We start from the raw sequence: 25,585 nt of genomic DNA on the forward strand, positions 1-25,585 counted from the left end.
TCAATCTCCTAAGCTCTCCTGGAACCACCCGCCTCATCCAGCCGCAGACCTGCTCCATGGAATAGGGTGTCCAGATACAACAAAGTACGGGACGTGAGCATGATAAGTTCAGTACGAGAGTATGAGTATACGGTATTATATGTGCATGTATGCAGGTGAACTGTGTACCAAGACACGAGGTCAAGAATATCTGATCAAGAACAAACTTGGGTCCTGGTATGTGCCACGCTGAGCCGTCGCTACAGGAGGTGACCAACATACTCAGAAGCCCTGATGGTGACCTAACACAAGTACACGCGTCCAACCAAATATCAGTGACCTAACACGAGATCCGTTTCCAACTGATTTTGGTGACCTAACACGTGTCTCTGTGTCCAACCATCTACTGACAGGATAAATATCTCAATACCGGATATCGCAAGGATACAGGCTCAATATGCTCATGTATGCAACATACAGTCATGACATGCTGTATATAAAGACATATAAAACATGCAATCACATAATCCATGCAAACACATAATACATGCATACTTAATCTGGATATCTCCAATAATACTTTCATACCTTATTAAGGCAGATCCTAGAAGCTTCCCCTCTAGGTCCAAGCCTATCTTGCATCATTACAACATAAATAACCCATGCATTACCTAGCATGTCAAACATCACCTACTAGGCTCTAAAAGCCTTAATTAAACTATAGTCTACTACCTATTTACTATAGGGAACCAAAGTCATACCTTCGTCCATCGTCAGCCCGCTGATGACGCATGCTCTAGAGCCTGGGCATAGCCTAGCTACGACCCCTGGACGCCTCGCCAGAGCTCCGCCGCCTGGCTGCTACTGCGGACACAGTCCGCTATAAAAATATACTATTTCCTACTCCAACTCTTAAAGAAAGAGTCCCGAAGCCCTTAAATAGAGCGATTATCGGGAGAGTAGAGGAAAAATTGCACTTCAAAATGAGGAATTCGGACCCCTATTTATAGGCGGAGTTCGGACGGTCCGAACTGGGTTCGGATGGTCCGAACTGCCACTTGTCCGAGCCATTTTGACACCTGGGCTCTGCTGAGTTTGGACGGCCCAAACTGGGTTCGGATGGCCCGAAGTGGTTTGGAGGGCCCGAACTGGTCCGTATGCTCCGAACTGTTTTGGTCCTTCTGAACTCATTTTTGGACCCCCGGGACCTACCCTACCATTTTCGGACGTTTCGGATCTGATTTTCCACTTATTTTTACCAAATAAGAACTCCTTAAACATGTTTTGACACTTTTAAAATTATATTTCATTTTCTAACATGTTTAAAATCACTTAATCTTGTAAAATGAAACCGGGCTACTACACGTTCAACACATTGCATATTGTGATTCTATATTCAGATGTCATGTATGCATTGTTTGCTTATGACGATGGAATTTGCATCCGCTATTTTTTTTATGCGTATCGGGTGAATTCTTAGACTAATATTTTAGTCTGCAAAACATGTTAGTCATGTATGATATCACATGCATCAACACTTCATTGGATTAAGACCTTGAATCGACCGCGCGACAAAACAACAAATGAAAAATGTGTAAATTATGAGACCGAAAATGTAACAAAGAAGCATATTTGCAGAAAACATCGAATGATTAATTAAGAGAGCTGTGAAAAGTTAATTGTTTGGAGCAAAGCCCAAGGGAACATATTTGCAGAACTCTTAAGTTTACAAATATATTCTCCAGTATGCAGCATCTATGGTTACAGTTACAGAAGAATTTGGTCCAAATAGCACAAGTATATGAAAGGAACGTGTGTTCCTTCAAATAATTCTTTCTTATTTGCGCTAAAACTCTTATTAAGTGTTTTGCCTTTCTAAGACTTGTTTAAACAGTAGATATGTATTATTCGGTGGTTGATAATATTTGATTTCTAATAAACTCTTATTTACATCTATTGTACGAATCTAATCAAGGAAGTTTCTCTAGGTCATCAAGACACTATATATATGAGGGAAACGGCTGACCAACACTAAGGAGAAATATCGACGTCTACTGAGGAAAATCAAAAGCTCGAAGTTTGAAGATAATCGAAGATTTTCTGAAGCAGTTTTTTCGTCCGATCGTCGAGTTCTTGTGTTGCCGTGAAGTGTTGAGGATATCCGAAGACAACACTTGTGAAAAGTGTTAGTTGAAGATTTTCTCTGGTCTCTCAGGTTTCGCTACTCAGGATTAACACAATACTATTGGGTTTATTGTTTGATTCTTAGAGTGTTATTTATTTTCTCAATTTTGTTAAAAAAAATAGTTTTTCATAGACAACCACTAGTATTATTTTTGTAAGCTAAATACTTTTCTAGTAGTTATTTTTGTTCTGAGGCATCGCACAAGTACATTGTTACTTGTGCATAATTAATTTTGAGTTATTTATTTTTTAAGTTTCCGTTGCATGTTGTCAAGTGTTGACAATACCTAGAGACAACACTTACTCACAAATTTATAGTTGTCAATTCTTGTTAAGACCTCAAATTCTATCAGTATACATGTGCTAGATTTGAAACATATTATACTTGTATTGACTAGTCCGGAAAAATAGCTCCATGCATCTGCAAGTGCCATGCATGGAGACTTAATGAACACAAATACGCACACGAACACGATCATGCGATTCCAAGAAGATTCAAGGAAAGTAGTCAAATTCATCCGATAAATCGACGTATTAATCTGAGCAATAGGTTTTAATGTAGTAAGTTTGTCTTCACATCTAGCTATTTTGTTCAAGTACATAATTGACACCAGATGGCAGATATAAGATATTATTAAGTTTCAGTGAAATAAGAGTAGAAAAAAAATCCAAATTTACTGCATGCACTAAGATTCAATTTTGACGAGTTAATGCGCAATTACCCAAACTTGCAATAATAAAAAAAACTAACGATTTTTTATATTATTATTATTATTTGTGTATACGTTATAATGATTGTGGAGCTTCATGGATAACAACGTTTTTGGTTCTGTTATATACAATTTTTTTTACTTCTGGTCATATTAATGATAAATTTCTATTTTCAGTCCTGTAATTTGCATGTTTTTTTTAAATCTTTAGTCATGTTACGGTGAATTTTCAATTTTCATTTCTAGTCATGTATCTTGTATATTGTTTTCAATTTTTTTATCATTTAACTTGTATTTTTTTATTTTTGATCTTTTTATGACCGATAAAAAATATCAAAAATGAAAATAACTACAAGTTTAAAGGACCAAAAATGAAAACAATATATAAATTAATGGCTAAAAATGAAAGTTCACCGTAACATGACCGAAATGAAAAAAAAAACATGCAAGTTACGTGACTGAAAATACAAATTCATAATTAACATGACTAAAAATGAATAAAAAATACAAATAACATGAGAAAAAATATAGTTCATCTGGAACTTCATGTCACACAACGTATTAAACTGAAATACATCTACATGGGATCATATCACCTAGTATTATACTATTTTAATGTAGAAAAATAATAAGAATTTATGGGAACGCATATATATTATAAACACACAGCAAATTTGCCACATCGATCTTAATTACTAGTGGATCACCAACCGGACAAACGACTATGGTCCATCAAATACTCCATCTAACAGTCAATTATCTCATTTTTCATTAAAAAGTAATTAAAATGAAACAATTAACCAGTTCATTGACAACCAATAATTAGTTCATTGTAGGCATATATAGACGGTCGATTTTTAACACGAATACACACACACACACATAATAAAGAAAAAGTCTTTTCTCAAAAAAATAATAAATAAATAAATAAAGAAAAAGTCATTCATAGAACCAGTGTTTTTTTTCTTGAATTGTCCAATATTTTCAATAGATTTTCTTACATCTGTCTCAATTATATAGATTTTTTTTTCATTTTTCGATTGTCCGAAATATATAATCTATTTTTTTGTCACTTAATTGTATTTTTTCTTGATTTTACAAATATACTCATATTAAATTTTTTTTGAAAAATATCTAATAATTTTTTGAATGAATTATATAGATATAAAATAGGAAGTTTGTATGTATGCAAACAATTTTTCCAAACATTTTGTGTGCGAAAAATCAAATAAAGCTTATACATTTGGTATAGATTGAGTTATTTTCTAAAATACTTCTCTCATAATATTAGCATGAAACTTTAAATTCTCATTACATTAAATAATTATGAGTATGTCTTTTATGATATATTGAGTTGGTTCGGTCCGGTTTATATATGCAGCGAAAAGTAATACTTTTTTGACATAAAAATAATATTTTTTTCATAGGACATGTCAAATCGAAGATCTGTTTCACAAAATTGACGGTTTTATAAAAGTTTTTCTGTTAAATAATATAAATGTTCTAAAAAGCGCTAGGCAGTAGGCGGACGACGACTCACAGCTAGCGCCTAGTCGCCTAAGCGGCCCATCTGAAGTTTTTTTAAAGCCTAAATAATAAATATCTTGAGATATTCATGAGTTTTACTATAAAATATAATTTTTATGTCATGTTTTTCATTTTTTGTACGAAACTCTTATAAAATAATAATAATAATAATAACAACAATAACAACAACAATAACATAGATATTAATAGATATCAAGTCTTCATACGTAACATGAGATTTAATTTTTTGTTTGACTTTCTTTTCTGCGCTTCCTCGTTCCTTCTGCGTTTGTTTCTCGTGTCGCATCTCTCTCTTTTAGTGTTTGATTTTTGATTTTTTGTTTTTGTTTTTTTATAAAAAATAGTAACCGCATAGGCGGATTTCTGCATGCCTAGGTGACGCCCAAGTCGCCTAGGCGGGAGATTAGGCCAGCGACACCTTAGAACACAGAATAATACATGTAAATCTTGATATTTTTTATTGTTTAAAAAATATCAAATTAATTTACTTAAGAATTTGATTTTGGAAAATGCTAAGTATTATAAGAGTGTTAATTTACGTGTAGAGATCAAATTAGCCAGCTGGGTGTTCAATATTTTAACGTAAAAACTCCAATAAACACGTTCACGGATCAATTTTGTTATGAGATGAATATCCGATTCGATTTGAATAATAAAAAAATTAATTTTTATGAGAAAAATATTACTTTACACTTAAAAACATGGATCAAATCTACCGTTTCATCTCACGTATATAGATCGGTCATGTGACGAGAATAAAAAGAATTAAAATCGAATCTTAGGATTAGGAAGGGTAGATAAAATTAAACATGCAGAAGCATTAGTTGTGATTTAAAATCCCAACTTATACCAACCAAAGTTCATCGATCTCAAGCATCTATAAATAATTTTATTTCTCTCCGCAAATCACACGACCCACATAACATCCTAGGACCAAAATACGAAATTCGAAAAATAATTGAAAATGACCTTGCCACCTTCAAGTAACGGTGGAGCTGATCACTCTAGCCGAGTTCTCATCGTCGGAGCCGCCGGTTTCATCGGTCAGTTTATCGCAGAAGCCAGCCTGAATTCCGGCCACCCGACTTTTATTCTCCTCCGTTCGGTACCGAGTTGCCCGGCAAAGGCAAAGGCTCTGAAAGCTTTCGAGGATCAAGGAGCCACCATCATTAATGTACGTGTCTTCTATTCGATTCGATTTATGATTTTCTTTGAGTATTTTCATTTTTTTTTTATTATTCATGAATGAACTAACCATATTATTTGTTTTTTTTATTTAAAATTAAAACTTAGGGTGCCATAAACAACCAAGACTTGATGGAGAAAATACTTAAAGAGCACAAGATAGATATAGTAATATCAGCAGTGGGTGGCCCTAACATTCTTGATCAATTGGTCCTCATCCGAGCCATCCAAGCCGTTGGGACTATTAAGGTTGGTAAAGTTTTAACATATACCTTTATAATTCTCCTTTTGTTAAATAGCTTTAAAATCTTTGATGTTGCAGAGGTTCTTGCCATCTGAGTTCGGGCACGACGTGGCTCGGGCTGACCCGGTGGAGCCGGGTCTGAGCATGTACAACGAAAAACGAAAAGTCCGGCGAGTAGTCGAAGATGCAGGCATACCCTACACCTATATCTGTTGCAACTCAATAGCTTCATGGCCTTACTATGATAACACACACCCCTCCGAGGTCTCACCACCATTGGATCATTTCCAAATCTATGGAGATGGTGGAATGAAAGGTAAGTTTATGATCATGTAGGCAATGCATGATTAATTCATTTGGTAACAAATATTAATTTTACCAAGTTTTGTAAAATATGATGATGTTTTATTTTTTGTTAGCTTATTTTGTTGCGGGGGCAGACATTGGGAAGTTCACGATCAAAGCTGCGGGTGACATTCGTACACTGAAGAAATCCCTCCATTTTCGACCTTCCTGCAACTATCTCAATATCAATGAGCTTGCTTCTCTTTGGGAGAAGAAAATTGGTCGGAATCTTCCCAGAATCACCGTCTCCGAAGACCATTTACTCGATGCTGCAAAAGGTTTCCATCTATAATTCATAACATAAGCACATATTTGTTGTCAAAACCTTTGTAAGACAGTCTCACGGAGTATTGCACCATACATATCTTGTATGTACAGAATTTTTGTTTCGATTCTCTGGTGAAAACTCTCTGATTTGAATGATATTTTTCCGGAATGTGATTTTGGTTGCAGAGAAAATAATACCACAAAGTGTGGTGGCATCTTTCACCCACGATATTTTCTTCAAGGGTTGCCAGATAAACTATGCAATAGATGGGCCAGACGAAGTTGAAGTCACGAATCTTTATCCAGAGGAGACATTCACAACAATGGATGAGTGGTTTAATGGCTTCATTATTCAGATGAACTCCAAGAAAATTGAATCCAAGGATGAAGAAATGGGGAACCCCAATCCAGTCTTACCAATATCAGCCATGTGTTCTTGACTGAAGGATTTCTTGCGTCTCGTACGTCTGCCTTTTACGTCGTTTTATTTATATATAATTTTTTGGGAATGATTGTATCTCAAAGTAATATTTATTTGTTGATTATAATGAATTTATGGATTGGTTGAGATGGAAATTATATTATAGTAAATATCAAGGATCAGAATAACCACACAATATATATCTGCATATGCTGATGATTACAAACAACGTGACAAAAAAGTAAAAAGGTCAAAAAAGGGCCAAACTCATCACTTCCCAAGTGAAGATAAATATGTTTTGTATGTAATAATTCTAAAAAGTATGGTAAGAAAGACCAAGTCAGCCAACACTAACATGAAAATATACACAATAAAACTATAAACCAAGCTGTTTATGCTGAGATGGTGAAATGACTTGATAAAACTGCAATCACCCCTTAAATCAAGGCTTCATTTTGCTCAAACTACTAAACTACAGTATTTCTCTTTACCTGGCAATTTGTCTGTAAAACCAGCAGCTACACATCATATACAGGTAGACGCTCTTCGATGTATACACGACATATGGGGCATTTCTTGCATTTTTCGCAACAGACACTGTGTTTATAATTCACAAACGAAGCATTAACATTTCTAAACATCGAGACATAAGATAAATTATGAGATGGGATGGGGAGTACAAACAATTTACGTTAAATGCAACATATTTAGGACATTAATATTCAGTTTTCAGACACAGAACAGACAAGATGAGCAAAATGAAGCAACGATATGTGGGATATAGGTAATACCTGCAGAGAACATGATGTCTACAAGGGAGTAGAACTATATTTATTTGTTCATCGAAGCAAACTCGACACAGGATTTTGTCCTGACACAATAAAAAGCAAGAGTATATAATATACACATTTTAAGGCACCTATTTCAATAATTTGAGGGTGTGCTGGGCACCACATTTGCTAATTCTTTGCCTTGTTGACCAAAACATATCATCTCAATCTGTTCCGAAAGACGTAATCATTTTTACTTTTTATCTAGATTATCTATTTATTTGTTCTCGCCAAACACCATCAGAGACAGTGTTCTAAATCCATTAGCATAGGTTACACAACTACATAACAGGAATGTAGAGAGTAAGAAATAAAATTTACTGGGTATTACATTTTGAAGCCTTTCGAACTCGTTCTGGGTAATATTTGTGATGTCTGTTTGCTCAGCAAGGGCAGATTGGAGTTTCCAAATCTAGGAAAAAAAATATTAAACAATCCCAGCACACACGATCAGGCAAAAAAAAAAATGTTGGTGGAAGTAAAGAAAACGAAAATTCCAGCTATTTAAAGACACCATGATAATCACCTCTTTAGCAAGATCCGCCTTTGGCATTTTCTTCACATCATCTGGCGAAAATGTATTATACCTGCTAGGAATAAACAATGTCCATGATTCAATCTCATACAAGGATAGCATATTCTTTTTTCAAAAACATGATAACTATCTTCTACATCTTTACTATATTATAATTGATAAACTCATTAGAGTAACTAACTTTGGTCATTTTAATAGATTTCCAAATTTATCCTTATAATTTTTTCAAATATATTCAATGATTAAAAGGTAAAAATGTAATTTAGCATTAAAAAACTCTCACATCTTATCCCCACTATCCCACTATCTTAATTTTTAATTATTATTTTTATAAAATTATATTATGTGCACATGCAATGCATGTGCTTAGTGTACTAGTAATAATTTATTTCAAATAACATATCCGACGATCATTGAGTGGTTCAAGATAAAGTTCAGAAAATTCACCCGGATTCCCCGGCACAATATAGCCGAGCTTGTTCTTCTCGACTTCCTTCATCAATTGACCACCAGCCCAATAACCTGATACGGAACTAATTAGCGAGAATAAAAGAAAGAATAACAAGGTAATTGCGCACCTTCAGTCAACTTAATGTCAGTACCTCGACCCACGACGCAGGAACCCCATGTACTCATAAGCACTTGGTGGTAGTCTAAAGGACCTACTTGTACCGCCGTCATGTACTAATAATATGATTTTCTCATAAAACCTAAATATGGCAAACAACAATCCGGCGCCTTGAAGCAAAAGAAGGGGAGAAAACAATAATGGAATTGGAATGTATTTAGCACCAGGTGGAGTTCCCTGGAATCGACAACATTATAACTCTTCATCAACATGCGAAAGCATTGGTAAAATCTGAATCTTAAATAATTTGGCATACCTCCAAGAACATGAACAACAAGACCTGAAAGCCAATAAGCGGAATTTTCATCACATGTCCACCAATGTCATGTAAACTGCACGTTCTGCTTTCTTGATTATCATCCTCTGAAGCTACCATGGCACCGTTAGTCCGGTTAAAATATCTAACATTCGTTGAAGATGAAGTGGCTGCTGTAAGATGAGAACGCCTGTGAATTGCGGGATTGTACCACTTGGTGCAAATAAGAAAGGCAAAACACTCTGCAACACTGAAATAATATATTTGCCCGCTTCAGCATGCAACACACAAGACAATTTTTTCAGTAAATGCAGGAAAAAGAGAATTGTATATACCCATAATTGATAAATAGATCCCACCAACCAAGGCCAGTGACATCACCTGCATAAATCCCAGGAAAAAAAAAAAGAAAGAAATATTCAATGAAGATATGACATTAAACCCAATTACCCAAGATGAACAGTATAAACAGTATAAATTGATTAGTTTATGAAAAACTACATGAAGAAATAATAAGAAATTTCAGTTGCAGAAGAAAATATTTACAAGCAAATGTATCTGCATCAAGAGCAAAAAACAATTGATTTGAAGTATAGCATCAACAAGATGCAAGTAAATCTGTTCGTAGCCTGGTTGATGAACACTTATTTTTCTTCTCAAACTATAAATAGCATAGGGCGAGAAAGCCTTGAGCCGTATATGAGATAAGAAAATTAAGAACTATCACGATCATGGTGTCCATATGATAATTATGTGTTGAATTTGTAATTGTCACGAACTCAACCCATGGGACCCAGCCCAACTCAAACAAGAGTCGAGCAGCAGAATTCAAAGACGTGCTATATCAAAGGTTTGCTCAAGGGAAGACTCTCATTTTTGTGGTCGTCGACCGCTTTTCCAAATACGCTCACAATCATTGGCCTAGCCCATCCATATACCGCAGTTTCGGTCGCAAACAATTTTTTCGACATATTCAAGCTACATGGGCTGCCCGAAACAATAGTAAGTGACAGAGACGTAACTTTCACAAGCTCTTTTTGGCAGGAACTCTTTCGATTAAGTGGCAGTGTGGCACCAAACTTTGCTCTAGCTCGGCTTATCATCCCCAATCCGACGTGCAAACTGAGGCAGTGAATCAAATTCTAGAAATGTACTTGAGATGCTTTATAAGTATTCACCCGAAGAAATGGTTCGAATGGTTAGCATGGGCTGAATTTTTGCGATAACACAAGCTTTCACACAGCTCTTAAGGCCACCCCTTTTGAAATTGTTTATGGTCGACAGCCACCAAGCCTTCTGTCATATCACCCAGGCCAGGCACGTCTGGAAGCCGTGGATCACGCACTGCAACGGCGTGACCAGCTCCTACGCCAAGCACGTGATCACTTACTACAAGCTCGAACTGTTATGATTATGAAGCTGCAATATGACAAGAAACACAGGGAAGTAGAATTCAAGGAAGAGGATTTGTTACTTCTCAAGCTGCCGACCTATCAACAGCAGAGTTTAGCATCCAGAAGCAATGCGAAGCTTTCCCCTCGCTACTACGGTCCGTTCAAGGTGTTAGCTAAAGTGGGGCAAGTGGCTTACAAGCTGCATCTACCAGAGAACTCGAGGATCCACCCAATTTCCATGTCTCATCCTTAAAGAAGTTTAAGGGAGGTTCCTTTCCCCTGCACAGTCTCGTCCTTCACCAATGGCAGTGCTGGACAAATGAATGAACCAGGGCAAATCTGAAGTTTTAATACATTGAGGGCCTATCACCTGCAGAAGCTTCTTGGGAAGATACTGCCATGCTCACAGCTCGCTTTCCCTCTCTCGTGTTTGAGGACAACCACGATTTCCAAGGGGGGACAGATGTCACGGACTCGATCCATGCGGCCCAGCCCAACTCAAACAAGAGTCGAGCAGCAAAATTCAAAGACGTGCTATATCAAAGTTTACTCAAGGGAAGTTCAAAAATTAAGGAATTGATTGATTGGATCTTATTTACTTTCCTTTTAATAAGTGCTTGTATCACGAGCATAGATAGCTTAATTATTGCAGATTTCTTGCTAGACAATTGAATGTTTTCTCTCGTATTTAAATGATTGCTGATGGATGGAATAAAACATTCTGCTTTCAAAAAATTACTAAGCGTTGAGATCACGAGGTCCTCTCTCAAACGAGCCTCGAACACAAAAAATCGGTCGACAAGGTAGAAAGCTCAATAAACAAATATCAGTTCTAAACGATCAACCAGTTCACCAACCCATAACCCAATCCTTTACGATGTTCATAGCAATAATTCTGTATGCTTTATTGCCTTTGAGTTGATACTTAAAGGGGAAAAAAAAGTATCCATCTTCCTAGTCAAGTAACACCAGTTTTTTATTCTCTTCTGTGTTTCATTCTTTTAGCTTAGTGTAAAAAAAAACACTAAAACCTGGTACCGAGTTTTAGTGGTCGCACACCAAAAACCCTGCACCCTAGGGTGCAGGTGATCATTACTGTATATATATATATCGCATCTCACACTTTAGTATCTATGCATTTAAGATTGTCAAGTGGATGGATCCCAGGAGTAAAACATTATAAGATCTCTTGATAGCACACAAGGTGAATTACCACATAGCTTCAGCAGTGTAAATGCCGTCGCAGCAATTAAGAAGATCATAGATATTGCAACCCAAAAGTGCTGAAAAAGAAATATGAAAACTTTAGGTAAACAATTAGTCAGAAAAAACAATGATGCACAAGAATATGCCAACATAAATAACAAATTTTTTTGCATAAGTGATATTAATTAAGGTGGCCGATCAGTATTCAAAAATTTAGAAAAAGGTAAATAGACACTTCTTCGTTGAAGAACAAGCCAGTATGCAAAATAAAACATCCATTTCTCGGAAAATTCCATGATAGTATCATCTGGTAAGGGCAGAAGCAGAATTATGACATGAAATGGTTTTTTTCACAGATGAATGCCACTTTTACGTTCACTATTTTTTTTCCCAATTTTTCAGTTTACAGTTTCTTGAATATAGCAGTTTCATAATTGAAAATTGATATAATTCCTTCAACACTTACTGTACAAAATATTGCATGTGATGGAGTGAAAAGTTTTGGAAATAAATGAGAACCAGAGCTTCGTGTGACCCAAGAAAACTAATCCGTATCTAGACTATGTGATGATTTAGTGTATCACTAGTCTAAGAATAGAAATTTCTAACTTCATCATGGTGTACATTGAAAGAGAGCAGTAATAACCACTTTAAAGAACTTGAAGCAACGATACAAATTCAGTTTTTGGAATATTTAGTGAAGGCTTTACACAATCTTACAGGTAGAGTTTCCCATATTGCCTCATCATTGATACTTTCGTCATCTCCAGGCATAAGGGATCGACACATCCTTAACAACAAAACAATAATAAATAACATAGTCACTCTTGTCTAAACTCGTTCACACAATCCTGAACAAAAATATTAAATCCTTGGGATAAAAATACAGAAATAACTTCTTTACATGGAAGAAAAGTATTACCTGATGTTATCAACCAAAATCGCAGTTTCCAGGGCTAGCAGAGGTAGAAATACAATCTTCAAATTCACAGCTGCCATTCACGAAATTTCATAAGTTATATACAGTTATCGTTACATGTTTATAAGCTAAAAGAAAATAAAAGTGACGTTTAAGAAAAAAAACAAAGATGGACCAACGTTAAATCGATTGTGCAAACTTTAAGCAATTACCAAGGACCAGAGAGCGAGATAAATTACCATATCTTCTCTCAAGGTGTATACACAGAAGTAGTTCGAAAGCGACGAGCAAAGGTGTGGCCATGACAGAATGAAGCGGTGCCCACTTGCCATAGAAGAGGGGAAGTCATTTTTTAATTGTAGCCAAATAACACATTTAATTTTTGTTAGCGTGGTGTTGGTGGTGGGGTGTGTGTGTGCATTTACTTGTCACGTGAACTAGTGATATATTGACGAATTGTAAGGTATCATACTCGACGATCATGAGGCATAGATGGGGCAGGTAAGGAGAATCTCCCCCTTGCCACAACCGCATGAAATAACCAGAGAGGAGAAAATATCAACCTACAGGGATAAAAAAAAATGGAATCGACTCAATTTCTGAAAAGCCTGGAAGATAAACACACATAAAGGCTAAATAGGCAGGGTCACTACCAGGGGCAAAAAAAGAAGAAGATTATTATTATCAAAGCCCTACCATTTTCTTTGGCTACATAATGACTAGAAACGTATTGATTTAAAAATCAATAAGTGACAAACTATGAAACAGCAACAAAAGACGAATGAGGCTGGTGTGATCTGTAAAACATTCATGCAGATAAACAAGTTTGATTAACATTCCTAAATGAAAATAGATTCTGCAAATAAGTACTTATAAAGCTTGGAAATCCATTACTCATTCTGCCAAAGTCAAATCCGAACTGCACAGAACTTCTAAAACACGTTTAACTTCCTTTATGCATGAGTCCAAAACTATAAATTTATAAATATATCGGAGAACAGCAAGATAGGATTACATTTTCATTCAAATCAAAACAACTGCCAACAGCATGGAGCTTCATGTCAAAGATCACTTCTGGCCAGTAGTTAGGAAGACATATTATGACCTCACCAACCAAATTAAATATAAAAATTGCAATGATTTCAGATAAAAGAGATTAGTGTAGGAACTTGAAAATAAAAATGCAGAAAAGCTGGAAAGCATACTCAATAAAACAAGTGAAAGTGGGGAGAAGGAGACAAAATAATCTATATGAATCACCACATGCAATCAAGCGTACGAAACTCCCACAAATCTAAACAAACAAGAGTCCACATTGTGTATCCCAATGATGAGAACATCACATCAAGATCTCCTGTGCAAATTATACAAAGTTACAATCTTTCTTGATAATCAAGCATAAAATCAATTAAAATTGCTTGCAAATCAAACACAGGAATTATATAAACAGAAACAAAACGATTTCCTTGACGCTCAAGCACAGGAAGGAACAAAAACCCCCCAAAAAACCTTGAATGAAAAAATGATCGAGAAAAGGAATACATACCACCAAGTACAATTAACAGCACCATGAAGCTTGAGAGAAAGAAAAAGAGTGAACAAGAAGAGCAACCCATGAGCCACGACTACTTGTAAAGACTTGAAAATTCTCCTCCAAGTCATCGTCCCCTCCCAGATCACTTGAATGCACAAGAATACTCACAATTCTTCTGCATCTAAGTCGGAAAATAATCAGTAATTGGGGGGAGAAACTGTAGCGATTGATGGGGAAATTCAACGGAGGTTTTGAGGGCAAAAAGAAAATAATAAAATTAAAAAAAAAAAATCCTTTTCAGACAAGAAGGTTTAAATGTTTGGGGAGGCTTCGCTTTCAAGGGAATGACGATTTGCTTTGTTCTTTGGTGAGTCGGGCGGAGTGCAGACTGTGTAAAAGGTCGAAATTGTCCTTCTACTGGGAAACAAAAGGTTATAAAGATGGGGATATTCATGGGATTTGGGCACACTCTGGAATTTCCTCATATATTGTGTCCTATTTTAGCAATTTTTCAATTTCAACTTTTTTTTAATTAATAATGTCCTCTTTAAGCAATTTATGTGGCTTGTTATGTGAATTTGATTAAAACATGGGTGAATTGGTGTTCAGTCCCTAAATCCAAAAGCAAATTAAGAATCAGACCCTTGTCAGAAAAAAATTGTTTGCACTCCATGGGCCCACATTATTTTTCTCGGATAAAATTAAGTACAAAACATTGAAAATATGGTACAAATACAAGATATTTGAGCACTAATTGTTCAAGATCGAGTACAAAAAATACAATTTTGACTATAAAATCTAAACATTTTTATTAATGTGAACTTGAAACATGTGTTTGAGTACTCAAAAATCATATATTTGTACCAGATCTAACACATTAGGTACTCAAAAATCACACATGCGTACCATATTTTCAATGTTTTGTACCGATTTTCATCCAAATAAGATAAATGTGTTATTAATATCAATATTTTTTAGTACTCGAAAATCATATATTTATACTAGATCTAACACATTTGATACTCAAATATCATGTATTTGTACCATATTTTTCATGTTTTGTATCAAATTTCATCCGAAATAAAACATGTGGGCCCAGGGAGTTTAAACAAAGTTTTTTTCTGACAAGGACTGATTACCAATTTAAGTTTTGATCTAGGGACTGAATTATAAATTATCGTTAAAACATATAAGTTTAATTTGAAAATAATAATTTCAAATACATAGATTTCGATCAATGTTTTATTGATAATAATGAAATAATATATCAAATCTCTATATTTTAATTATATACACATTAATTAAATATATAAAGTAATGTTTTCAAAATCGAACCGGACCGATCGTTTTGACCGGGAACGAATTAAAGTTCCGATCTCGTGCACCCACAAAAAAAGTTTTAATGGTCAAATCGGCTAGAATCGATCGAACTGGTCAAGAACTGGAACACCGGTTCAACCGGTTGAATCGGTTTTTCTGATTATTTTTTTTTTGAAAAAGTAATTTTTTATTATTAAAACCTTAAATTTAATATTTTATTATATATACATGATTGTTTTGAATTTTATTTCAATAAAAATATTATTTTAGTAATATTATATTTTTTAATTAATTATTTATTATTTAAAAAATGTATAACTATAATTGAAATTTGAATATATTTATATAGTTATTTGATTTTAAAACCATGATAAATATATTTTTTTGTCTATTTATATACATATTTTAAGTTTTTAAAATTTAAAATATATTATTTATTATATTATATAAACGCTTTTTCGGTTTAACCGTCTGGTTAAAATGGTCCGATCAGTTGGACTATTTTTTTAAAATATACATTTCGATCACCAGTTCGATTATGAAACCGTTGATATAAAGTAGAATGAATTTCAAATGACATCATTATTTGGTGAACTTGAAATTTATCCTAATTAACATTAAATAATATGTAAATATCCAATATGTTTGGTTTGGAGGATTTCTATGAGATTTGATGGAATTTGGAATTACAAATATTATTTTGGAAAAATAAGTTTTTTGGTATAGTAACTTTACTCAATTTGGGTTTTGGTTCATTGACTTTTTCGATGCGGGTTTTGGTACACTAACTTTGCATTTTCAGTGTTTTTTGGTCCAACTGTATACGTGTCAGCTTCTGATTGGTCCACATCATCATTTTGGACCAATAAAAAATTGATACATATGCAGTTGGACCAAAAAACACTGAAAGTGCAAAGTTAGTGTATCAACACTCACATCGGAAAAGTTAATGAACCAAAACCAAAATATGGACAAGTTAATGGACCAAAAAACTTATTTTTCCTATTATTTTAGTGTAATGTAATTGGTAAAATAAGATTTCAAAATAAGATTGATATTTGATGGGATTTCATTTAACTAAATGAATTCTTATGAAATTGGTCGGATTTTGTGGAATTTAATAGAATTTGAGTTTTAAAAAAAGTAATAAATTTTTAAAAATTATATTTATATAAATTATTGATAGATTTTAAGTCTTATTTGCAAATTTCATAAAATATGATTTATATAAAAAATTATATTATAAGTTCACACTATTATATTTTAAATTCTTACCAAACATCAAAATAGAATTTCAATTGCATGAATTCGAAATCCAATTCTAATTTCAAATTCAGTTCCAAATCCTATTTTTATACATCCAAAACACTGGAAAGAGTGGATAAGTTTGTGGTCTTATTTCTTTAAATAAAAAAATACATTTAAAATCAATTGATTTGAATTTTTTTTGTCCGACACAATCATAAGTCTTTTAAAGAAAAATAGCATGCATATAAGTCTATAGAGAGGGTACAAAAAAAAAATTAACAAAAAACATGTCAATCTCACCCCAAGAACATGACATAATGGTAAAGTAATTAGAGAAGAAGCGGAAATCACAAGTTTAAAATCTTAGATATGTGATACCCTACAAGTAGACACATCACAAGTTTAGACCCGATTCGAGTTCATAGTTAAGAACCAAGACTTGGATTTAACTCTAAGCGGTAAATTAGCCCACAAGGGTAGGTGGTGGATGCGAGACATATTGGAGTTGGAGTTGAGTCAGAGAATTAAGTGACAAGGGTAAAGATGAGTTAAGAGGTGCATTAAGGAGCTGAGGGTGACCTTGGGAGTTGGGAAGCAGAGGAGGTGGGAAGATGAGGAGGTGCTAAGAAGGTGGGGATGAACCAAAGAATTGAGGATGATGATGGTAGAGGATACTAGCCAGGGTGGAGCTCACCCTATAATTTCAGCGTCGCCTCAAGGGCAAGACTATAAATGAAATTACCCTAAGAGAGCGAGCATCGGATAAGAAGCGTGTGAGCTACAGTACACACACATGGTCTCTTACTGAATATGTGTAGTCCTTTACAGTTTTCCTTATAAATATTGTATTTGCTCATTTCATTTGCAACTCATTACTTTTATTGAAGGGGTGCTCTAGCTCCTCTTTTACTTATTTTATTTTTTTGTTCTGACTTGAGCGTCGAAGAGCTACGCCGAGACATCCTCCCGGTCCTCTCTAACACTACTTTTTGCTTGGTTTCAGATTCATTCCAAACTTAAGGCTTTGGGATCGGATCGAATCGAATACAGACCTCAACTCGGGACTTGCAAATTTTAGCGAGTATCAAGATGAAAATTAATTAATATATAAGCTAAAAATGTTCAGATTATAAAAGCATCTCCAATGATCGCCACGGTGTTAGGTTGAGCAAAGCTGCGTATAATTTTTGTTTTGTTTTATAACTATATATTTAATTGCTTAAGATAATCAACTTTTATTTAGTTAACTCGTTAATGAAAACTAATATATACATGATGTAAATTGTAAATTTCTTAAAGTAATTTTTAAAGAAAATTAGATCAGTTAATAAATTATTTGTTGTAAATAAAAATTATAAATAAAAATTATCATAGAGTTTAGATTTGATGAGTTGGAGATAAATTTTGTATTTGATGTAGAAATTAAATTTTTTAAAGTTATTATTGCATTAAAAATATTGTAATGATCAGTTGGAAATGAGTTAACAGTATCTTGATTTACTCAGAGAGTCGACAAATAAAAAGGGAATGTCTAAAAGGTCTTCTTATCCAAAGATTAGTTAAGTGAAACTCGAGTACCTAGGTTGAAAAAATTATAAGAAAACATGTCACGCCTCTCAATTTTTAGTCATTTTATATATCGTCAACTGTGTTTACATCAGTTTTTTCTTGGGCCCTTAGCGTAGGGCAGAGTCGGTCCTTGTTGTCTAGAGATTTTGGACGAAACTATAAATTTTGCCCTAAGTTTATCTTTCGATCAATAATTTGTCTTCCATTAGAACTACTTCTTCCAAAAAAAAATAAAAATTTACATCATTCATAATAGCATATATACCTAATAAAACACTAAATAACAATAATAAAAAATTAACAAGCCAATAAGAAGAAAAAGAGTTTCTCGTGAGATTGTGAAATATAAACTTAAGTGTTGCAAGACAGCATGACCCAATGATTTTTCTCTTCACCGGTTTTCGGAGCGAATTTTTTTTATAGGTATAGAGTGAGATTTTGATAAACAAAAAAAATTGTGAAGATATATATTTTGGGTATAACTGATTTATTTTTAGAATTATTTTATTTGATATATATATATATAAAGAATTTTGGGCTCCTAATTTTTTTCAAAATTTTTGGGCCCTGAGCAGGAGCCCTGGTAGCCCTCCCTCAGGACCGCCTTTGGAGCAGGGGAAGCCGATGTAATATATCGTTCACAGAGTATAGATATTAGATAACACAATATAAATGTAAAACAAATGCTGGGAATATTCTTATATTCAAATTGATCTATTTTCATGAAATTTCGTAGAATGAAAATATATGATATTTGAAAAATATTTTTAAAAATCAAAAGTTCACATTTGACAGCGTACCATGAGAAAGTTATAGTGTCTCTAGTTGCTTTAAAGCAATGCTCAAAAAACTTCCGCACAATTGATCCAAAGGGCCTTTTAAATTTTCAAAAATTTGGTAAGATTATATATATACTAGTAATCGTAGCACACACTTTATGTGTGTACTGAAAAATTAATTATCATGAAGTAAAATTTAATTTTTGTAATCAAAAAATAAATTTGAATAGCTAATTCATCAAATTGAGACGTGAAGTAGTGGAGAGGTCATAATGAGAGTTGTCTTTTTGGTTAGTGGTTGGAGATGAGAAGGGTAATATAAAAAACTTTTAAATATTTAGACTTAAAAATGAGAAATCAAAGTAAAAATGAAGGTTAATTGTGGAAGAATATTTTGGTGTGTTCTTGACATATCAAAATAGTTTCTATAATATATCAACTATTATAAAATAATATATATATATATATATATATATATATATATATATATATATATATTTCTATATTTCTATAATTCTATCAGTTTTGAAAATAAACTCATTTTTACATGCTCTTGTTTTTTTTTATTTTTTTATTACTTTTAACCATGGCGCAGGCTGTGGTGGTTGTTAATTTTTTTATTTGATCGAACCTTAATTTCATTTTATATAATTAAGGTCCCGTTTGGACATATATACTTATAAAACGTTTTTATAAAAGTGTTTTTTGAAAAATTTTATAAAATGTTTTTAAAGTTGTTTTAAAAATAAATATGTTTAGAAAACTATTCTATAAAAACATTTTAATATTTTAAAAATAATATTGTTCATCTTTGTACTCCATAATTTCATACTGATAACATCTCTTAAGTTTTCTTTAAACACTAAACTTGGAAAACACTTTTTAAAAAATATTTTTCAAAAAAAATTTACAAATTTTTATCCAAACACATACTTTAAGTTTTTCACTTATAAAAACTAAAATATTTTTAAAGTACATGTCCAAACGGAACCTAAATTAATGAAATATTGTTTTAGTATATTAAATATTTCAAAGAAACAAATATTCACAGAAAGCAAATGTATATTAATATATTAAAACTGAGAAACAATGGCATCTGGCCCATTAGCTCAGTTGGTTAGAGCGTCGTGCTAATAACGCGAAGGTCGCAGGTTCGAGACCTGCATGGGCCAGTTTTTTGCTCTTACTGGTTTATGCTTGTCGCGCCATGAAAATTGTAAAATTAAAAAATCTCCCCAAAATATTGATAAAGTAGGCCTCCAACTCTCACATATTTTATTTTTCACACCTTGAATGAATGACGTTATTGACGACTTTGTCTCTGCTAACTTTAATTTGGCTAAAAAAGTTTGACATTTAAATTAGGTCAGGTTTAATAAAAAAAAATTAGACAATTGCAAATAATCCATATTTAATCAACTATTCACTAATCTTCTTATTTAAATACATTGCTTCCGAAAATGGCAAATAATCCATTTGTAAGCAATGTTATAGTTTTTTCCCACAAAAAACTCCAATTAAACAGTTTTATGTGTCAATTTTGTGAAACAGATCTCCTGTTCGATCGGACTCGTGAAAAAATATTACTTTCTATGCAAATATATTACTTTCAGTTGTAGATATGAATCGGATCGATCCTCATGTACATATATTTTTAATTATTCTAAGTTTTGTTTCGGGTTATTGCAATAATGATTTTGTTGTTTTTATGCGTAGGTGTTTAATTTGTTACTGACTTAAAACACATATTTCTCAAAAAAATTCTTAATAATAAAATGTTTGTTTCAAGGAATACTTAAATATAGTTTGTGATTATTGAATTGAAGAATGATGACAATGATCAAATTAACTTATATTTTAATTTCTATGCTTCTCCATTTTAATTAAATACAAAATGATCAAACTTATACTTTAATTATATGATTAGAATTTTAAAAATATTACTAAGTATCACGTCAGAATTATGTAAAATCATAAAATAAATTATGTTAATGAATACATATTTAATATTTTAAATTTTTTGGCAATTAAAAGAAATATTGAAAAATAATTTGACGAGTGTAGGTAGCTAAAAGGTTGATTTTAACAGTTAAAAATATATTAAATAGAAACAACACAAGACCAAATATAATCATCACACATTAATAAAAAGTAGAGGGGAAAGTCGAGTAAATTTGGATTAGATATTTAGATATAATTACCACACAACCAGTGCAACTAAAAAATCTTGCACTATATATAATTTCATACATAAACACCCCGAGCTGGTCAACACACATATTCGATGACCATTACATAAAATTAATAATAAAAAAAGGGACAAAGTGTAACATGCCTTAACTTTAATAAATATACATTAATTCCCACAATTTACTACATCACAACCTCCAGCGCCTCCAGAAAACACAAAGTATTTTCATCGTTGGTAGAATTTCAGTACATCAGAGTTCGACGCCCCAAGTTCATGGAGGCAATAGCGGTGGATGTGGGCGGTAGCACCGCCACTCGTGGCGGCTGCCCTGCGGAAGCGGTGGCGGTAGCAAGATATGTTATATGACCATTGCATTATCACCAAATTTCTTGAAGATATGCAAAATTCACCACCAAGCAAGATATATATTATATTACTTTCCCTTTTGATATTGTAACTATTGTCAAAATATTAATATACCAACATAAGTAATTTATCAAGACAAAACACAACCCAAAAGCCACACAATGTTAAAAAAAAAAATGAGGGGGAAGATTTAATTTATAAAAAATGTAAAAGGAAAATATATTTTAGCATATAATATATATATATATGTTTTAAAGAGAGCTGTGTTCAAGGATATATACTTATATTGGTTCTTTGCCTTTTAACACTGGCGGAACCAGACTCCTCACCATTGGATTTCTCCATCACTGCTTTGAGTGCTTCTTGTATTGAGCTTATACTGTATTGCTGATTCTGATCTTCATTATCAGTGATATTCGGATCTTCTTCTTGTACGTCGTCTCCAGTGATGAACAAAACATTCTTAACCCGGCCACCGAGCGTGGTTATTTCGGCCTTGAGAGTTTTCAACCTTAATGTTTTGAGAGTCTTGATTAGGTCTGGCAAGAGGTCGGATCGGTCCTCGCAGCAAATGGAAGCTTTGATCAATAGCTTACCATCTTCTTCTGATGCATTATCCACTATTAGTTCGTCGGTCTCCGTAGGGACCGGACTAGTTTCCGCTATTAGAGAAGTTTGGCGCTTTAGCTCCTTCACTTGTTGGATCACTTCTGCTAGCAATGAAGCTTTGTCTGTCTGAAATAAAGCATATATAACATATATAATAAACCTGCCTCTCATGAAAGGGTTTGTGGAAAAAGAATTAATTGCAAGAAAAAATATATATATATATTAAAGCTTGGTTTGCAGAAAATGGATACAAATTCGAATCATGGGACCAAAATCCCGACTTCTTTTAGCATTGTCCGGTGATAAATGTGGAGGGTGGGGTTTGAGGAAACAAACATAGGTAATAATAAAGTGTAAAAAACGAGCCGAATTACTGACAGGAATGCTTCTTTGTCTGTCTTTTTTTAATCTTTAAGAATCCTTCTATTAAATAAGTTTGACACCAAATTCCGGCAAGAATTTTCCATGGAAGCTTTTGGACTGCTTCTTGGTTTCTCTTTATTATATCAAACTCAGCGATATTAACGCTTTCTTCCCTTCCCTTTTTTTTTTTTTTTTTTCCAATTCCTCGGAACCAACACTTGGAATATTATTGTGGGCATTTTTTCATCAATAAAAAAGATTTGACTAGTTTTTGAATAAATCACAAAATGTGCATATATACAAAATGAGAGCCCTTTATGTCATTTCTCCCACCTAATCAATCATATATCCACTAGTCACATGAAATCCAATTCCTTTTTTAAGTACCTAAGAAGAATCTTAGGATGTAATCTTAGAAAAATCTTCGAACCCACAAAAGATTACACAAAAAAGCCCAAACTTTAGGTAGTTTAATTTGGTGTGAACACTAAAAATATTTCATGCGAACATGTATGTTATTTGTTGGTGCGTTAACATATATAATAATGATTAATGCGATAAAGTATTAATTAATTTGAATCCAAGTTTGGCTTACTTTAGTGGTGCTAGGGAGTAAGCTCCTGAGCTTAGCAAGATGATTATTGATCCTTTCTCTACGCCTCCTCTCGGCTTCACTGTGGCTTTTAGAGGCAGCAAGAGCCTTTGCATCCATAATCTCTTGAGCCGTCATTTTCTGCAGCTCAGCATGGAGCCCAAAAGGGGCCGAATTGGGGCTTACCATCTGGCATAAAGACTCGGAAATGAGCCTCATTTGGTGGTCCGAACCCGGTCCGTCGTATCCGAACTGTAACCCGGATGCCATTCGGTTGAAGAAACCACCGTAGGACGACGATGTTGGCGGCAGTGGCGGTGGCGGCGGAGGAGGAAGAAGAAACGGGTCGTGATCACGGGTCGAGAAAACCGGGTTAAATGAGTGGACCGGAGGAAGTGTCCATGGCAGGATTTGTGATACCTCAGGGAACGTCAAAGTTGATCCTCCCCCCACATTACCTCCGACTCCAATATAAGCTGCATCACTAGTATTTTGCTGCTGCATTTCTTGAATAAGCGATGGCTCCTGAATTTGGCCGAAACCCTGATCAATATTAGTGATATTATGAGTTATATAATGTGAAATGTTTTCTTGATTCCCTTCTTTCTTGTTATTTCCATACATAATATATAATATATATGGAAGCCTCTCAAACCCCTCGAAACCCCACCTCAATTTATAAGTGTCCGCATGTGGGATTTGGAGTATAATTTCTTGGTAAACCAAAGCTACAAAAGAGGTCAAAAATGAAGCGAACTTTAGGGTTGTTTCATAATCATTTCATCTTTTTTACACATAAAGATGAAAAGAAAATAATAAGTGTAAAGAATCAAGAAACTTGGATTCTACTTCACACAGGAGGCAAAAGGGGATTATGTGAGTAGGGATTTAGCATAAAGATTTGTACCTTTGTTTTTTGTTTTTTGTTTTTTTTAATACGAGACGACGGAGAGCTTGTAGTATGTTTGCCCCTTTAATCTTTAGACCTTTTTTTGCTTCTTCTCTTCCTCTGCCGCAGCCTTTAAGAAGTGGTGATTTTAGTGAATGGTAAAGAGAGAAGAACCCCTTTTTATCTTACCATTAATTTAATCATCTTTTCTTTTAATTATATTGTGCATTGTTGGTATGCTAGCTAGCTTTTTTTGGTTTCTTTGTTTTCTCTTAATAGGCTGATCCCCCATCGTGTATTCCACCCGGTTGGTTTTCATGGTGCATGCGTGGCGTATTAGATTTTATTTTTTCTTCTTGTTGATAAATATTAAGTGTATGGTATACATGTACATATCCCTTCTTTTATTCCTGAAAAAGCAATTCAAATTTTAGAAGAGAACATAATTAAAAAATATTATATTGTTAGTATAATATACATATATGACCGATTAATATATATTACTTTATTTTTATCAGCATCAAGAAAATTTTTATGTACACACACATATATATGTCCGAAATGATTTTAAATAATCTCCTTATATTTTATTTAAATAATCAATAAGTTACATAATTCATTCTTCAAATAAATGTAAACATAAGAGATAGATACTGTACAATGAACTCTTATAACAACTACTTTATAAGTGTCTTCGTTTTACGATATTGATTGATTCTAATTGATACATATGAGTATATTATATATATATATATATATATATATATTCCAATTCCAGTAAATAAAATATAGTTGTTAAATAATAATTAAAAAAAATAAACATATATATATATATATATATATATATTCCAATTCCAGTAAATAAAATATAGTTGTTAAATAATAATTAAAAAAAATAAAACATATATATATATATATATACTAGTGTGTGATGATAAAAAGGGTATTGTACCATGGTCAAGCTTCCCCACGTTCTTCCATATTATGCCCTTTCTCTATACCTATTTCCACGCCAAAACTTTCTGTTTCCCCAAGACCCAATGTAATCATTGTGTCTTAGAACACACCCCAAACCCCACCATACCCCCCCCCCCCTCCCCTAGCTACCTCACTTTATTATTCCTTACAATTTCTGTTTCTATATTCAATTCCTTCCTCGGTTTCAGTTTCATATATATTTACTCCTTTTTTTTTTCTCTTTTGGAATTAACTATACACGATTCCTCTTCTTGCAAATTGCCACAAGCCCGCACCTGCCTACATTTACTAAATAAATTAAAGAGCCAGCAAAATATTTTTTTTTCTCTTTGATTTTTGATGTTTTCTTTATGCGTCCAATTTGAAGGATTTTCAGTTATGGTATGTTGAAGATTATTATAATTTTTTTTTTTAAAAAAAGATGTAAATGATGAGCTGGAAGGCTTTTTTTTTTGTCAACCAACAGTGGACTTTGATGCAGTTTTCTTGTGTCTTA

At 33.4% G+C, this 25,585-nt stretch overlaps 3 protein-coding genes and 1 non-coding gene across 7 annotated transcripts; 2 read left to right on the plus strand and 2 right to left on the minus strand.

Moving 5' to 3' along the window:
• Positions 1 to 5,247: 5,247 nt before the first annotated feature.
• LOC140872519 (leucoanthocyanidin reductase-like) lies at positions 5,248 to 7,030 on the plus strand. Its single transcript, XM_073275368.1, has 5 exons — positions 5,248 to 5,595; positions 5,715 to 5,855; positions 5,929 to 6,166; positions 6,270 to 6,473; positions 6,649 to 7,030. The coding sequence occupies exons 1-5, from the start codon at positions 5,386 to 5,388 to the stop codon at positions 6,900 to 6,902; spliced, it is 1,047 nt and encodes a 348-aa protein (XP_073131469.1). The 5' UTR covers positions 5,248 to 5,385; the 3' UTR covers positions 6,903 to 7,030.
• A 135-nt stretch (positions 7,031 to 7,165) lies between these two features.
• Positions 7,166 to 14,503, minus strand: LOC140872518 (uncharacterized). The gene is made up of 14 exons (XM_073275367.1): positions 14,198 to 14,503; positions 13,124 to 13,214; positions 12,891 to 12,975; positions 12,655 to 12,724; positions 12,453 to 12,522; positions 11,740 to 11,809; positions 9,468 to 9,513; positions 9,133 to 9,382; positions 8,851 to 9,053; positions 8,696 to 8,770; positions 8,240 to 8,300; positions 8,045 to 8,125; positions 7,675 to 7,754; positions 7,166 to 7,480 (listed from the first exon to the last, which is right to left on the minus strand). The coding sequence occupies exons 1-14, from the start codon at positions 14,311 to 14,313 to the stop codon at positions 7,402 to 7,404; spliced, it is 1,377 nt and encodes a 458-aa protein (XP_073131468.1). The 5' UTR covers positions 14,314 to 14,503; the 3' UTR covers positions 7,166 to 7,401.
• A 5,696-nt stretch (positions 14,504 to 20,199) lies between these two features.
• TRNAI-AAU (transfer RNA isoleucine (anticodon AAU)) lies at positions 20,200 to 20,273 on the plus strand. Its single transcript has one exon. It is a non-coding gene; the product is annotated as a tRNA-Ile (tRNA).
• A 1,032-nt stretch (positions 20,274 to 21,305) lies between these two features.
• Positions 21,306 to 24,237, minus strand: LOC140872593 (transcription factor bHLH30-like). Of its 4 annotated transcripts, XM_073275485.1 has the most exons (4): positions 24,130 to 24,237; positions 23,226 to 23,765; positions 21,940 to 22,393; positions 21,306 to 21,620 (listed from the first exon to the last, which is right to left on the minus strand). In XM_073275485.1, exons 2-4 carry the CDS (start codon positions 23,724 to 23,726, stop codon positions 21,535 to 21,537), a joined length of 1,041 nt encoding a protein of 346 aa, XP_073131586.1. In that variant the 5' UTR covers positions 23,727 to 23,765; positions 24,130 to 24,237; the 3' UTR covers positions 21,306 to 21,534. The 4 variants fall into 4 exon arrangements, with proteins under 4 accessions (XP_073131586.1, XP_073131584.1, XP_073131583.1 ...); XM_073275483.1 differs by lacking the exon at positions 24,130 to 24,237 and having other exon boundaries at positions 21,988 to 22,393; positions 23,226 to 23,846; XM_073275482.1 differs by lacking the exon at positions 24,130 to 24,237 and having other exon boundaries at positions 23,226 to 23,846.
• Between the last annotated feature and the right edge of the window lie 1,348 nt (positions 24,238 to 25,585).

This window comes from Henckelia pumila, unplaced genomic scaffold (genome assembly GCF_033568475.1).
Source record: "Henckelia pumila isolate YLH828 unplaced genomic scaffold, ASM3356847v2 CTG_466, whole genome shotgun sequence".
Taxonomy (NCBI): domain Eukaryota; kingdom Viridiplantae; phylum Streptophyta; class Magnoliopsida; order Lamiales; family Gesneriaceae; genus Henckelia; species Henckelia pumila.

What these genes read in the sequence shown, in the direction of transcription:
- LOC140872518 (XM_073275367.1), bottom strand. Translation starts at nt 14,313, where the DNA reads ATGACTTGGAGGAGAATTTTCAAGTCTTTACAAGTAGTCGTGGCTCAT. An exon ending in ACACCTTGAGAGAAGATATG is followed by an intron (nt 12,725 to 12,890) that starts GTAATTTATCTC and finishes CGTGAATGGCAG; the next exon opens with CTGTGAATTTGAAGATTGTA. An exon ending in TTCCTGCGTCGTGGGTCGAG is followed by an intron (nt 8,771 to 8,850) that starts GTACTGACATTA and finishes GTTCCGTATCAG; the next exon opens with GTTATTGGGCTGGTGGTCAA.
- LOC140872593 (XM_073275482.1), bottom strand. Translation starts at nt 23,846, where the DNA reads ATGTATGGAAATAACAAGAAAGAAGGGAATCAAGAAAACATTTCACAT. An exon ending in TACTCCCTAGCACCACTAAA is followed by an intron (nt 22,394 to 23,225) that starts GTAAGCCAAACT and finishes GCTTTATTTCAG; the next exon opens with ACAGACAAAGCTTCATTGCT. An exon ending in AAGGCAAAGAACCAATATAA is followed by an intron (nt 21,621 to 21,939) that starts GTATATATCCTT and finishes CCGCTTCCGCAG; the next exon opens with GGCAGCCGCCACGAGTGGCG.
- LOC140872519 (XM_073275368.1), top strand. Translation starts at nt 5,386, where the DNA reads ATGACCTTGCCACCTTCAAGTAACGGTGGAGCTGATCACTCTAGCCGA. An exon ending in AAGGAGCCACCATCATTAAT is followed by an intron (nt 5,596 to 5,714) that starts GTACGTGTCTTC and finishes ATTAAAACTTAG; the next exon opens with GGTGCCATAAACAACCAAGA. An exon ending in TGGAGATGGTGGAATGAAAG is followed by an intron (nt 6,167 to 6,269) that starts GTAAGTTTATGA and finishes ATTTTTTGTTAG; the next exon opens with CTTATTTTGTTGCGGGGGCA.